The sequence below is a fragment of the Aethalodelphis obliquidens genome, unplaced genomic scaffold (genome assembly GCF_003676395.1).
Source record: "Aethalodelphis obliquidens isolate GAN/ISIS:26980383/991018 unplaced genomic scaffold, ASM367639v1 scaffold11, whole genome shotgun sequence".
NCBI lineage: Eukaryota > Metazoa > Chordata > Mammalia > Artiodactyla > Delphinidae > Aethalodelphis > Aethalodelphis obliquidens.
Window position 1 is genome coordinate 41114513 of NW_020837955.1, and position 16273 is coordinate 41130785.

At 48.0% G+C, this 16273-nt stretch overlaps 1 protein-coding gene across 1 annotated transcript; it reads right to left on the reverse strand.

Annotated features, from left to right (window-relative positions):
* Positions 1-1227: 1227 nt before the first annotated feature.
* Positions 1228-14353, reverse strand: CLRN3 (clarin 3). The gene is made up of 3 exons (XM_027113146.1): positions 14125-14353; positions 7548-7727; positions 1228-1811 (listed from the first exon to the last, which is right to left on the reverse strand). The coding sequence occupies exons 1-3, from the start codon at positions 14351-14353 to the stop codon at positions 1531-1533; spliced, it is 690 nt and encodes a 229-aa protein (XP_026968947.1). The 3' UTR covers positions 1228-1530.
* Between the last annotated feature and the right edge of the window lie 1920 nt (positions 14354-16273).

The following is a 16273-nucleotide window of genomic DNA, read 5'->3' on the forward strand; positions in this document are numbered from 1 at the left end:
GTAATGGGTAAGAAGATGGTTAATCTCTGCTAGTTTCATAAAGGATGTATCCTCCTGTCCAAAGAGCTGCTGCTTTGTAAATTACACTAAGAGAATTCTGCTTCTTTTGGCTCTGGTTCCATCGAGACGTGAAAGGTGATTATTTCAGAATTCGGTCAGTGCTCTGTCAAGCCCCAAAGATTCTCAAAGTGATTTTCCGGGAGAATATCCTACTGGCGAAGTAGGTCGAATCCATCTGGTGTCTTTTCAAATATTCCAGATCACCCACTGTCCTCTCATGAGGCCATGAACTCGTTCCACCCACCTGTTCTTAGAAGGCAACCCATCACCTGTGCTGTGCACCTGCCCTGCTGTGCGCAACCCATCACCTGTGCTGTGCACCTAACCATCAGGGTATGCCTGCAAGCCATAGAGCTGAAACCCATTTCTTAGCCTCTGGCTGGGCAGGAGTCTGCTGATGGGTGATACACTCCCACCTGACCATCTACACCTGTGTCGGGGACACTGCAGCAACTAAGCAGAGGGTTGGTTGATGGGGTTTTTAGAACTTACCACAGTATGACATTTCTCTTTTGACTGAATTCACCACAATCTTTTTAAAGCAAAAATATATTTAACCTTCTTAGAATGAGGCTGTAGGGCTATAATTTTAATCTTTCCTTGATATTCTTCCTTCCTAATCTTTTCCCTACAAAAAACCCATCTTGGGGCTTCCCTGGTGGCGCAGTGGTTGAGAGTCCGCCTGCCGATGCAGGGGACGCGGGTTCATGCCCCGGTCTGGGAAGATCCCACATGCCGCGGAGCGGCTGGGCCCGTGAGCCATGGCCGCTGAGCCTGCGCATCCGGAGCCTGTGCTCCTCAACGGGAGAGACCACAACAGTGAGAGGCCCGCGTACCGCAAAAAAATATATAAATAAATATAAATAAATAAAATAAAATAAAACCCATCTTGGAAACTCAAAAATGAATATCAGCATTTCTACTCACCATTGGCTTTAAGTTATATGGGCAGTTGAGGGTCCAGAGGACCAGGTCATACACCCCTAGGTCTCTCCTTTTGCTCCCAACACCTGGTCTAGGAAAAAAAAGTTCTGAATCTCTCTGTGCCTGGAAGTCTTCATTCATAGAGTGGAATAAAAACGCATGGTCTCTCCTGAGGTGAATGAGATCATAGGTACCAAAGTGCTTCGAGCAACTCAAAGGGAAGGTGCGTAACCCAAACCTTTATTACCTAAGAGATTGAGACCAGGTCAGAAGGGTCCACAGGTTCACAGTCATTCTACTGCTTTGAACACTACAAGGACTGGAGAGCTTTCTTCTTCATCTTCCCCACCCTCATGGGAAGAATCCTTTTTCAAGGGTACATCAGTTATGAAGAACATAGTGTCATGAGATACAAAAGCTGTCACAGAATGACAGTAAAACAGGCCTGCGCTTTACCTGCCGATCACCCAGACAAGCCAGCCAGTTACTGCTCGGGGAGCTGGCGTACAACAGAGTAGACCTAACCACCAAACGTGGGTACAGAATTCAGAATAAAATTCCATCCCTTGGGGCATATTCCATGGGCTTTTTCTGCTCCTTCTTCCACTGCTTTCTGGCCTTCTGGAAGAAGGCGATGATGACCGCGGTGACTACGTTTAGAAGAATGACGAGCAGGGTGAGCCAGAATGAGTATCCGTAACTGTGGGAGGTTCCTTGGTGAGTGACTGCTGGATAAAGTGGGTAGAGCCTCTGGGCCAGCTCCTCTGAGAGATGATTGGATTGTGTGTTCCCCACAAAGAGCACCATGCTTATGAATACGAAGGATGCTGAAAGGAAGAAATAGTTTCATAGACAACATGGTGATACATTTTTTAATGTCACTGTTTTCCTTTATCACACGTACTCTATGGGTATTCACTGAATATCTACACTGGGACTTACTCTCTTTTAAGCATTAGGGGGAATGTAAAAGAAATGAAAGGCGCGAGCTAGATTCTAGGCTCCAAATGCTAAAGACGGTGCAGGGCAGTTGTGGACAGGGACAAACATTCAGCTCAAGCCCTTTCAGAAGGAGCTGCTCTGCCCACTTCCCTGGGCAGTGAACCTAGCAGGTGTACTGAATGAGGGATGAATAAATGCTTGAACACGGAGGTCAACGGGGAAACTATCTAGAGAGACCAGCGGGATGGCAAGGCTGAGGAAGGACAAATAGAAAAGGCGGCCCAAACAGAGACTCGTGGGGGTTGATGAACTCAGAGCATCCGGGTCTGTGAGGCACAAGCTCATCTGATGGGGAGGGGGGCTGAGGGTCCTGAGCACAGGATACAGAGGATGAGCCCACTTGGAGAGCTCTGAATGCCGGCTCCGGAGCTGGGATTTCATTCTACACACAATAGAGCACAGCATTTAACCAGGAAGGATCTCTTTACTAAACTCATTTTAGAAGAGCATTTTAGTAGTCTATATATGTCCATGACACTACCAAACGTAAAATAGATAGCTAGTGGGAAGCAGCCGCATAGCACAGGGAGATCAGCTCGGTGCTTTGTGACCACCTAGAGGGGTGGGATAGGGACGGGGGGAGGGAGGGAAATGCAAGAGGGAAGAGATATGGGAACATACGTATATGTATAGCTGATTCACTTTGTTATAAAGCAGAAACTAACACACCATTGTAAAGCAATTATACCCCAATAAAGATGTTTAAGAAAGTAATAATAATACCTACCTGGAAGGGTTGTTGTAAGAATTAAATGAATTCATATATATATATATATAAAAAAGAGCATTTAAAATTTTTAGCTTCCCTTTTTTATTCTTCACAATGTCCTTCACTAGAGCACATTCCACCATTTTGACTTTGGAAAGCTCCTTTGGCCTAGTTAAGGAACATAGTTCTGGAGTCAGAGAGAGCAGGGTTCAAGGGCTCCAGCTACTGGTGCTGGGAGATGAGTTTAGCTTCTCTGAACCTCATCCCTCGTTTTCCAAAGTGGGCGAGCTAGAGACACAAAGTAGATTCATGGCTGCTTAGGACTGGGGATGGCCTGGGGGGAGGAGTTTCCTTTTGAGACCATGAAAATATTCTAAAATCAGCTGTGGTGGTGGTCGCACAGGTCTGTGAATATACGAAAACCAATGGCACAGGTTAAACGCGTGAACTGTATGGTGTGTGAGTCATATCTCAGTTAAGCTGTTTAAAAAGGCGGGAGAAGGAAGGTCAGGACGCAGACATTCCAGACGCGTGATGCTGCCGGCGAACCGTCCAGCGGGGCGGGGCCTGAGCATGCCGGGTCCGGGAATCCCCAGGACGGAGGTCCTTTGGGACACAGTCTGCGTGACTCGTCATCTGCTGACATTTACCCAGAACTAGAAGGACATTTTGGCATCAAACTTGTCCTGATCGTAACCCACACCCAGGGAACGGCCCTCCAGAGGCCCTAATGAGAGGGCTTCTGCGTGAGGACTTCTCACTCTCCGTGATGACGGTCTTTCATCCTCAACCTAATGGTTTTATTTCTTAATAATAAAAGGAGTGAGTACATACAAACCCCCTCCTCTCTGTGCTATGCGTCTCACACCCCTTAATTATCCTTCATCGTGCTCTTGGGAAGTTTCTAATGAAAGCTTAGTCATAAAGGGGTAGGATGGAAATGGGTTAAATGCTTTTTCCTGAAGTAGATGCTTAGATTTGAATTGGGAGGGGCCGCCATGGACACGGATGCTGACCTGAGCCCCCTGAGAAAGGGCACGCCTCTCACAGCCTGTCGTCCGGCCTCTGGGACAGAAGAGCTATTGGACCTGGAGGGAGCCCCTGGTAGAAGGAGGAGGCCCTGAAGGCTCGGGACGCTGGCTTCCCACCCCAGCCTGTCCCCACTGGGCCGTGTGACCTGCTGGGTTACTCTCTGCTCTCGGTTCCTCGACTGAGGTTCAAATGTGTTGGGACACACCGTCTGCAAGATTCTCTCCGGCTCCATCATCTCTCAGACTACAGTTCTATCCCCTGGGGTCAGGGTTGCGCCATACCAGGCTGGGGTCAGAGGGCACAGTGGCCCGGGAGGTGATGCTGGTATTTTTCTCCTCAAAGCAGAATCCCAGGGCTTCCCTGGTGGCACAGTGGTTAAGAATCCACCTGCCAATGCAGGGGACACGGTTCGAGCCCTGGTCTGGGAAGATCCCACATGTTGTGGAGCAACTAAGCCCGTGCGCCACAACTACTGAGCCTGCGCTCTAGAGCCCGTGAGCCACAACTACTGAAGCCTGTGCTCCTAGAGCCCACATGCCACAACTACTGAAGCCCGTGCGCCTAGAGCCCGTGCTCTGCAACAAGAGAAGCCTGTGTACCTCAACGAAGAGTAGCCCCCGCTCGCCGCAACTAGAGAAAGCCTGCGCGCAGCAACAAAGACCAACGCAGCCAAAAATAAATAAATAAATTTTTCAAAAAAGGAGAACCCCCTCCCGATCCTTCAGCAACAAACTAGCAAACCACTCCCTCTTCTTCCCTGCAGCCAAGGAGAGGGTGTCCAAGCCCAGCCTGGAGAGGGGTGTGTGGCCCTTCCCTCTGCCTCCAGGACCCCTGAGGGCAGCCTGACCCCTGCCCTCTCCCCACGGTGATCCAAGCCAAGGACACAGTGATGGCATCTCTGTGGCCAAAACCCCCTGAAGGCTGAGCCTCCCATGAGCTGAGTTTTCACTAAGTTCTCCGACCAAACTCGGGGCCCAAGTCTGCCCTATCGAAGCCGGAGGCTGTGAGGGCCTTCAGAGGCAAAGCCAAAGGCTGAACAGAGAGGCAAAGGCAAAGTCTCCGAGTGTGTTTCTGCCCAGCTCACAGCCCCTCTGTGTGTCAGAACTTGCCCCAAGCCTGGGAGGGAACGTGGCCAGAGTTTGCTGCCTGGCAAACAATTCTTTGTTGTTAGAAGCAGGTGGGGATGGCGGCGAGGGAGGCCGCAGGCCCCATTTTCCATGTTTTCCTCCACAAACGTGCCCTGTGCAAAGCCAGCTTAGACTCAGCCATGGAGAAAGAGGCTGAAAGCCTGGGGCTCCCTCCTGCCGAGATGAAGGGATGTGCTCCGAGCCCTGCAGGTGCAGACCGAGGAATGGGGGCCGGCTTTGTCCCGCTGGGCCCACGTCGGACCTTCCCGTCTGGTCCAAGAGCCCGACGTTCCTCTCAGATCCATCCTCCCCAGCTCCCAGGTGGCCAGTTCTCTGCCAAGGGGCTCAGTCAGTGAATTCCACCCTGCCGGCCATGGAGCTGCTCCAGAAATGGAGAAGGGCAATTCCAGTGAGAGTCAGACTTGGGGGGAAAAGTCGTCTTTTCTCCTGGGGTTGCTACATCGGTGATGGGCCAAGAAGGGCTGGCAGCCCACTTGCCTTTAAGAGGACCAGCCCAGCTGCTTAATGATAGAGGGGACACTGGAGGAGAACAGAGTTCCGACGGTGCTGGCTGAGACCCTGGATCCAGCCGTACCTGAAGCTTCTTGATCATATGAGCAAAAATTAAAATAATCTACGTTTTACCCTGGCAACGAGTGCCAATGAGTCTTTCCTTTGCGTTGGTTGACGGAGGTGAACGAGCCTCCTAGAAACAGCGTGGGGCAAGGAACTCTGGCATCCGGATGAGGATCTCTGAGTTTAGAGCCAATTCCCTCAGCTCCACTGTGAGCCAGGAAGCAGGAATACTCATTCCGAGGGACTGTCGTGCCTGGCCCACAGCAGATGCCCTTTACGTTGGGGCGTTTGTTTGTTCTTACCACCAGGAAATAAAATCACAGAAAGAAAGGAAAGGGCTAGTCACGTGTGGATGTGGCTACACCAGCCTGACACCCGACGCTCAGAGCTGAGGGGGGAGCGTGCGACGTGGCCCTGGTGCAGGCTTGCCCAGGGCAGCCCCAGTTTCCACCCTTGCGGTGCACGACAGTTATGAGCTGCGCTTGCGTGAGCAGTGAGCTGCGTGGCTCTCCCTTGTGTCCCTGCTGGGCTGGGACTGGCTCACACATCTCCTCAACCATTAGCTTGAAAAAGGCCGCAGTGGAAGTGTTTACGCACTCGCACCAGCCAGGGCTGCAGTCAGGGCTTCCCTCCCCCAAGAGCCGGGTGTTCGTTCTCAGCACAGCACCGCTGGGAGCCCCAGCACAGGGGCCCCTCCAGCCACCTGCAGCGACCAGTGTGAGGATGGCCTCTCAGCAGGAGGACAGGGGAAAGCTGCTGCCCAGAGCCCCTCCTCTGAGGCTTCCTTGCAGCCTAATATCCAGGGCACCTTTCTTTGTCCCTGAACGTTCCTGGTCTGTGTTAAAAATATACCACTGGGCTTCCTTGGTGGCGCAGTGGTTAAGAATCCACCACTTCAGGGGACACGGGTTCGAGCCCTGGTCCAGGAAGATCCCACATGCCGCAGAGCAACTAAGCCCATATTCCACAACTACTGAGCCTATGCTCTAGAGCCCGTGAGCCACAACTACTGAGCCCACGAGCCATAACTACTGAAGCCCACGCACCTGGAGCCCATGCTCTGCAAAAAGAGAAGCCACCGCAATGAGAAGCCCGCACACCGCAACGAAGAGTAGCCACAGCTCACTGCAACTAGCCCGCGCGCAGCAACGAAGACCCAACGCAGCCAAAAATAAAATGAAAAAAAAATTTATAAAAATAAATAAATAAATAAAGTAACCTATTTTTTAAAAAATGCACCACCTGTGGCTTACACGCGAGCACCTCCAGAGCCGTCCGGTTCGTAGGATGGGCTGCTTCTGATTCGATCTCGAGATCAGGTTCTCGTGGAGGGAGGGAAAGACCAGGAGAAACCCGGCTGCCCGGCAGGGGCAACGAGGCTCCCATGTGACCACGTCCCTGGGCAGACACAGTGGCCACAGAGTCCATGAGACCCAGAGAAAGTCCAAAACACTGTGACTCAAGCTGGGCTCCACTTCCCATCCCTCACCCCAATACCTTTCCCAGCAAACAAGTAACACAACCTAGCAACACCACCCAGCAACATCCGGGACTCACAGGTTGCCCACAAGAAGGGCATTGGCCCCAAATCCTCCAAAATGACATTCTTGGTGGCTCTCTGTGCCACGATCAGGTTTAGATTTTTCAAGTTGACTGCTGTTCTACGAGGGCAAGGAGGAGACTAAATAACACACGTGCATGTGTGTGCATGTGTGTTCACGTGTTGACTTCCACACATCACGTGGAGCCTAATGTGGAGTCAAGCACGCCACAGGAGCCCAGTGAATGTTTTGTGGATGCATGTGTTTTTTTTGTTCAACTCCTTACACCAGATACTCCAAAGCAAAGCCTCGGTATGGCATGTATTTTAACACCTAACACGCCTTCTTCACCTCACTCTGGTCTCTTACCTGGGCACCTAAAACAGAATTTTATTTCCAAAGAGACTGAATAAATGCTGTAAGTTTACAAAAATAAACCTCAGCCCCCAGCACGCAACTCAGCACACAGGGGGCCCTCTTAACGCCCATGGCTCGACCGTGACCGTGTGTGTCCACGAGTGTGAGAGGGAAGCAGGGGGACAGAGGCAGAGAGCACGTCCTCTCAACGATACTCACCGCTGAGTCCGTTCCAGGTGTACACCCCCATCGGTCCCAAGAACGTCTGATAGGGGTTGCTGAAGCTGTTGTAGAAGGTGAACACAGAGCTCAACAGCAAAGTGAACAAACTAAGGACCAGGAACAGGATGACCACCAAGTGCAGAGTCTTTGGGGAAGAACTGCTCAATGTTCCTAAAACTAAAGCAATGTTTGGTAAGTACGCGGCACCGAATGCAAAGACCAGCTCTGGACCAAGGGCAGGTCCACCCTCACACACCCCATGCTGCCTCCTTCCCCATTCTACCCTCTTAGGCACTGGGGTTAGAAACTGTCAGCCTTTTCATAAAATTTGCATATTTCTTAAGCGCAGGGGAGCTCCAGACGTGGATATGCACTTGCGTAAAATGAAACGCAGGTGCCCTGGGCCGTTTGCCACCAGTTCCTGCTTTTGCCATTCTCCCCTTTCTAACCACCACCCGCCAGCCTCCCCAGGCATCTGTTTCCTCCGCTCCCTCCTTTGTTTACAAAATGAGCAGACACCAGAGACACGCTCTCCCCACACTTACCTGGAGACCCAGCCATGCGTTTGTAAACATCTCCAAGAGCAGCCAGTGTGTCTCAGGCCCTTAAGAGATTTGCCACCACATTCAATAGAGTGTTTACCTCTCGTTTCAGGCCATTAGGAGATTGCCACCACATTCAATAGAGTGTTTACAGAGAGGTTCTGTGAAAGTCACAGCACGACAGAAGGGAAAAAGTAAATTGGGAAAAAGATTTCAGAGTCTTTAGTAATGTACTAACACCATCACTGGGAATTACAAGGTGTTAGAACCACGATGGGGGTGGGAAGGGAAAAGGAAAAGCTTCCTTCTTTCCATTCCTGATTTTCAGGTCCCCTGGGAGAGGGCAGGAGCCTCTCGCATCTTCACCCCGGAGCAGCTTTAAGGAACGGAAACCAGGACGGCCGCGGAAGCCTTCTTGCTCCGCTCTGGATGTGGCACATTTTCAGGAATGGGGCCCTGGGAGCCAGGGGAGACCTGGAGCCTCCTCCTGAAACGTGTCCTGGCAGCAAGGAGCCCTCTCTTTGCAAGGCAGCCTTTTCCATCACTGCGTCTCCTTATTCATTTAAAGGTTTTTCATTCTGCGTCTCTACAACATTTACCCTGGATCCTAACGCTCCTTTTGGAGCGACGCAGAATCCACTCCCTCCTCTCCTGCCTGGAGCCTTTCCCAGTATTTGAAAAGGGATATAAACCCCAATGTGTTCTTCATAAGACGGGATTCCAAAGCCCCTGCCAGCCTGGCCCCGACTCTGCACACATTTAGTCTGACTTTACCTCCCTACCCGTGCTGGCCAGACGGGCTCAACTCTCCCGATAAGATGTGACAATACTTGTGCGGGGTCCGTCCTCTCTCTACCTCTGAATACCCACATGTTATTAGTTCAGATGTTTTTCTTTTTAAATCAGCGGTACTTTGTGAGGGAGGTAAATCTCCTCTCATCGGACAGAGGGTGGGCATGAGAGAGCTTTGGCCAGCAAATCTGCCTTCAGACATCTGGACGCTGGGAATCTGGCTGTAAAGACCCTCGTGTGTGAGAGAATTCATCCTGATGGCCACGTCACGTGGCCAAGCCCAGGGCTGGAAGTGTCTCCACACAGAGCGGGGATAGAGGCAGGCAGGAGGGTGTGGCCAGCGGACAAGAAAGGAGTCAGGAAAGACAAGGGGCGGGAGAAAAGAAATGTGGGTATGGTCTCCCGTGAGCACAGCTACAGCCCTTCAAACCCCATGGGAGACCAGAGAGGACAGAAGAGGGAAAAACCAGTTCAGCAACACGGAGGCCATGAGTTCACCACTCAGTGAGACAGGACTGGGTGCAAAGTTCAGTGCACACACGTCCAGTCTGCTCATCCCTAGCAGTGCCCAGCCCTTGTCGCTGTTTCTGTTATTAACCCATGGGAAGGGCTAAGTTCTCAGCGCAGTCCCGTTTGCTATGCACTCCAGGTAAGAACTCTGAAAGGCATTGGTTAAACTGAGAATGCTGTCCTCTCTGCTACCCCCTGTTGCCTGCATGGGGATGGGTGGGGCCCGATGGGCCCCCTGCCCTCCGGGAAGCCATCTGGGCTGGGACAGCTCCGAAGGCCCTGCCCTCAAGCCCGAGGCTCTAGCTCCTTTGCCTGGCGCACCCCAGAGATGCAGTGGTGAGGGCTTGGCATGGCTGTGATGTCTATTTTGCAGCTCGTGGAAGATGACACCAGAATAGGAAAAACAAGAAGCAGGACACACCTGTTCAGAGGTGCAGGGTCAAACACTGCAGATGTTTCAAACTTAGTCACCGCCGGCAAGAACCACTCCCCTTTTTTCCACAATCCCACAGCCTCTGCCTGAGCATGAAGGAGGGAACTCCAGCATTGAATCAGAAGTTTGCCGGGGACTAAATGACCTCTGTCCTTAGCCAATAAGACAAAATTTGGATACTTAACTAGAAAATAAAAATTTCAGCGTGGGAAAAATGTCCTGTGTCCAAGGCACCGAGTTTCCCTGGGGAAATTTTCTTATTAAAAGCTGTAAATGGATGTTCATTTGCAAATGGTGAACATTCCACCTTTTCATAGTAAATTAGAAAGTGACAGTCAGGTTTGGCTTTCTTTCTTTTTTTTTTTTTTTTCAGTACGCGGGCCTCTCACTGTTGTGGCCTCTCCCGTTGCAGAGCACAGGCTCCGGACGCGCGGCATGTGGGATCTTCCCAGACCGGGGCACGAACTCGTGTCCCCTGCATCGGCAGGCGGACTCTCAACCACTGCGCCACCAGGGCAGCCCTTGGCTTTCTTTTTGACTGTTGGTAACATCTATTAGACATCAGTTCTCAAAAGGGAGTCCATTTGGAGCCTACTGACTCACACTTTTCTATGAATTCATGTGACAATTTATCTGAATTTTAACAGCCGTATTTCCAAATTCTATTTCAGCCTTCTGAATTCCCTGCCACACAGGTATGACAGCTGTATCTCCCCTCCCCTTCCTGGCTCAGAACTCAGACAATGAAAGCTGGGAATTCAGTGAAAGTTGGCAAGAATGAAATCACAATCAACCTCCACCGCATCTGACAGCTGCTCTCTGCCTACAAAATTAGCAAATACATTCTGTTCTTCTTCCTTCCTTTGAGGGGTCAAGCGACGGAATCGAGAAAGCCACCTCACAATCAAAGCTAATCGCCCGGATTCTGGCAGCCCCGGGGAAAGAGGCCACGGCTCCCGCAGCTGGGAGGCCGAAATGTACTGGGTGGTGGGCAGCGCACAAATGGGGGTCATCCGGACATCCGGGCTTCCTGTGCCTGGACATTTATACTCAAGCCCCACTGGCCATCTGGCCCTTCTAGCTCTGGTTTTCGGGAAGTCCTCGGAAATTGAGGGAGAGCTGGTGGCTTTCTTGTGCGGAGGAATGGTCTCCACCCCCTCCTCAAGCACCTGGTCACCAGGGGGCCTGACCCAGTGGAGCTTCTCAGTCCCTGGACCACAGTGTATCCCTGGAAGGGCTCATTAACTCCATGGATCCCAGAGTGTGGCCTAGGAGCTCTCCCAGGACGTCCCAGCTGATGGCTTCAGCCTCTAGGAAATTGACGAGGGGTGTCTCAGAAAGAAGGTTGGGGGAAAGCTTTTTCTGCCCTTTTATGCTGCACCGCCCAGTGTGGTCATGGCTCTGGGGGTAAATGATATGTCGCTCCTACCCCGAGGGAAAGTATGGGATGTGTATGGGGTGGGGTGGACAGATAGGAGAAGTAAGAAGGGGCTTTTTGTAAATTCTGGAGATAGAAACCTCATTTCTTCAGTTCAGTCAATCTTGCAGTTCATTGATTTTTGCAGCAGACTCACTTTCCTCATTATTTTTAGCTTGAGCCAATAGTACAACTTTGAGTTCCCCCGGAACAAAAGGGGTAGGTAGTGAAAAGAGACTGGTGGGCAGGGGGAGGCACATTTGGGGTGAAACTGCCCCTTGTTCTCATAAGGACCTGCACACACCTTTGTCCTACAGGTAGTGCGGGCTGATGGATTTAACTGATGGGGTCCGGGCCTTTCTCTAGAAAGACTAGGTGGTGAGCAACCCAGCTCTGTGCAGTTCCGCTTGGGATCCAAGCCCCTCACTCACATAGTAGTTGCTCAGGAAGGTTTTTCTGAAGCAAAATTAAATATCCGGAATCTTTGGAGTAGCAAGGCAACGTGCTCACGGGTGGACACCTGGCACTTTTCATCTGGGTGTTGGACCAGCTGGGATGCCTCTGGATGAGGCTAGTAGAGCTTCTGGTGAGCCTGAGCTGCCCGAACAATCTAGCTACACCCCGGAGAGTTTCCTCCCCAGGTTGGACTGATTCTTTTCCTCACCAATTGGCGTACTGTAGGCTGAATTATTTTGGCAAGTTGAACTCAGCCATCATCACTTCATTTCAAAATCTACAGCCCCAAATCGGCACCATATGATAAATCCTATGTAGAAATATAGCAGAGCTTTGCAATATTCATTACTCTTTGGAGATTTCAGTGTGAACTCATCCTAGCTAAGAAACTGACATGGTTAACTTCTCATAGGAAAAGGCAATCCACCACAGCAGGGCAGGAAAGTGGCATTTATACAATGATTTTATTGTACTGCCAACGGTTGGTTTCTGATTGGAAATAAGCCTGTGTGGTCCTAAAGAACCTGTCTCACTGCACGTTTGCAGATCTGCTCCCGGGGGACCATGCCCACACACGTGCACCTGCTGAACCACCATCTACATTTGGGTTATGTGACTTTTCCCTCTCCGAGAGGACTGTTTGCAAGTGTTCCCAGTTCAATGACTGCTAAAACCATCAACACTGAAGACCCCCTGGGCTCTGAGGTGTCCCTAGCAGATTTGAACGCCCGGCAATTGTGCAGCATCTCAGTGCCTGGGAGGTCGTTTATTTTCTACAGCCCCTGGGGTGACTGGAGGCAGTGACTTGAAGTTGGAATGTGGTTCTCTGGGGAAAAGAGGAAAAGTAGGAAAAATAAAAAAGAAAAGGAAAGAAAAGAGTAAAAATAGAGAGCCAGGCAAAGCAAATGCAAATATTCCACCTCCTCTGTGGGCCCACGGGACTGCCTGCCACCTTCAGAGCTATCCTTGACCACAGCTGTCCCTGCCCTCCCAAAGCCACTGTGCCCACGTCACTCCCATGGGGTTCTAGAACCAGGCGCTGACCCACCCGGGCCTCCTCGGTGCTGCTCTGGATGTAGGGAGTCAGGGATCTCATTGAAGCCAGTTATCTCAAATTGGAGCCAACTGGTTCCAAACAGACACTGTATGAAAATCAAAAAATTCACAGGCTGTTTTCTCGTATTTTAAAAATTTTACAAGTGTCTGGAAATTCAGGAAGTTGAACAAGTTTTGGTTTCGCCAATGCTATTCACAGAACTGAAAATGGTAGTGAACCTTTGAAAGTCTTCTTTTCTAGTCGCCGCAAAGAAAATATTCCTCATTTTCCTGAGGACCTGAGGCTGGTACCGGAGGAGATGTGTAACGCTGCTAAAATACTGGGCGAGACGTTGCTTTTGCTAAAGTCTAAAAGGCAAATTTGTAATTTGGAAATATAAGTATGTTGCTCTGGATTTAAGGAAATCATTTCATTAATAAAGTCACAAATTAGAGCTAGAACTTGGAGCTAATGTCAAAAGCTAATGTCCCACCATTATGCACGGAATGAGGGCTAAACATTACATTTGTATAAGGCAGAAAATGATGTATGTTTATAAGGAAAGAGGTAATGACTGCATAATACCTGATAAACCCTGTGTAGTGAACTGCACGCAACACCCTTCGAAAAAAGTCCATTTAAGGTGGTAAACAAGTTACAAATTTGGTTTTAAATTTAGAAAACATAACGGTATATATTCAAACTTCAAATGCCAAACAAATAGCTAAATTCAACTTATCGTTCTCAAGGAATTTTTGTTTTCCTCCCATTGAGAGTAGGACATTAGTGTGTATGAAATCAGAAAAAAAATTTAGGAATTCCTGTAAAATATTCGATTAATAGACTTAATGGAAATTTAATATCAATTCCAACAGCAATGAGATATTTTGGAGGTAAGACTGCAAATTCAAATCAGTGAAAGAAATGAACTTGAGATATAAGGCTAAGAAATTGTCCATATCTTCCACTTTATTTTTTCCTTGCATAGATGCCAGTAATTAAGTTCTGGACAGAGGTTCTTGCTCCAACTAAAAATCCACAGTCAATACAGTTAAAAATGCTGTCGCTACTGGCTGTAGAGCACCACATTGGTGCTCCATATTTTTGCTTAACTGTTTACCTGTCAATACACTCTGTAGTACTGTTTAAGCATAGCCTCTGCTAGAATGATTTAGACTGTTTTGCTAATAGACACAACCAGAACCGAGGAAGCTGAAATAATGATTCCATGAATTTTCAAAATTAAAGCTATGCTTTCATATCTACAGCCCAGCTAAGTTCACAAGGAAATTATTTTTGAAGGGCTATTGGGCCGAAATACAGGATGGTATGACTCTTACCCAGTTAATTCAATCTCACTGTATCCATTCAAATGAGTTATGATTTACCTTCAAAATTTTTGTCTGATTCTGCAAGTCCATGATTCAATTCTTGAATACTCTTCCCACGAAAGAGTCCGTAGGTGATAATCACGCTACCATTCGAAGAAGTCTCACTAATGACAACCGTACTGCGGATCCATTCTTGAGTTGTAAGAATAGAACAAATTACGATTAAAGCCCCCAAGCTTGTGACAAAGCTGGTTAAGAACATCAATCTTTTCGTTGCCGTAGGCATCTTCTCAGGGAAATAAGGATCCTAGGGTAAAAAAACAAAGATCTTTTTATAATATTTCTGGACCTTCTCATTTGGAGTCCAGTATTTAGAAATGGAGTCTAACACTTGCTTGTAAAATATAAAACCTCTCTCTCCATGAGGAAGGGTCATACTAACGAACATTGGACTATGAACACGGTCATAAAGATTTACAGTAGCTGAACTTTGGTCTGGAGTAAGAGGTTGCTATGGTTACAGCCAACCAGCAGGAACAAGGGGGTAGGCATGGTCTTTCCAAGACTTCCTCAATCACACAATTAATTTATAACTCTTTTTCAAGTGCCTTGGAAGAAAGTTCAGCCTATCACGTCAGGAGAGAACTAGAATTCCTAAATAATGAGGGAGCAGAGGATCCGTACCCTCCAAATGTTGCTGATTCTAGCAGCCGACAACATAGAGTCCCACCTGCCAAGGTTAATGACTTGACCTTAACAAGTGTTCCAAAAGGAAACCCCAAGGAGATGAAGCTCTTGCTAGAGATACTGGAGAGTGGAAAGAGAAAAGTTGACACCTTATTTTTAGACCTTGATAAAGAAGCGCTCCTTTCGAATTTCCTCTTTCAAATTGGATCACACCTGCACATTATTTAAATTATAACTTGAGAGGTTTCATCTCTCTTTCTCTTTAGTTCTCGGATGGAAGTGGTTCTGAACATTTCTGCTTTAAGCCTTTGTGACTCCATTCTCCCTGTTGAGTGGCGAATAGTTTGTAAATGATCATTTCTGGCCCTCAGAGAAAGTCCCCCGTTTGGCAAGAAGATCATTTCTCGAGATAATAGATAGATGTTCACAGCACATTATGTACACTTCTTTATATTATATTCTTTATCTGGCTATAAAGTAATATTGTATATGCACATTATCATCCTGTACTTTTCTTGGATAGCACCTAACTTATTAGTGGAATGAGTTGATAATGTCTGTCTTTCCCACTAGAATAACTAGACTATGGACCAGGAGGTGGACATGTTTGTTTGGGTCACCACTAGACCCAGGGTCTGCCAAAGAGCCTGGCACAGCAGACACTCAGCAAATTTTTGTTGAATGAGTTATCGGGGATATATGTACAAATACTCCACTATGGTGGACATTTATGATGCTCCAAACTTTAAATTATAATTGAAAAAGAACAAGCATGAACATCCTTCTAGATAAACCTGCATCCATATCTCTGAATAATTCCTTGCTTAGATTTCTAGATGGGAGTCAGAGCATGTAAACGTTTTCTGAAGCTGTTGCTATGCATTGCTAAGTTGCTCGTCAGAAAAAGTTGTACCAAGTTAACCACACACCCTTAACACAGTGAATGTGCATCTTTATCTTCACAACGTTGTATATTATGGGGAAAACTAGTTTTTTTCTACTTAAGTCTATTCATTTTAACTACATTTTTAGGGATAGGACAGAATTTCCATAGTTCTGTCCTTCTAGTCCTTCTTCCAGTCTGAAAATAATTTTATATCATGATACAAGCATTATATATGCTCGTTAGAAAAAATATCAAATGGAACTCACAAAAAATGGAAGAAAGCAAATATAATTTAAAAATTCATCCTAAAAGAAAAAATTGTGTTCATACTTGGGCAATAACTTTTATACCCATATCCTTATGCCCATACACGTTTATATTAAAATCAAGTTCTACTCCATGTTCTATTTCATAATCTTGTTAAAACTCTCAACAGTTTGTCATAGGACTCCCTTTCATGCCAATACATCAGGTTTACCATTGTATGAAGTAATCAGAATTTATTTATACATATCCTTGTCGTGGACATTTTAGTTTTAAGAGTTTTTCATATGGTACATTCTGTGTGTAAGTCCTTTACTAGATATATGTTTTGCGACTATTTTCTCCCAGTCTCTGGCTTATCTTTTCATA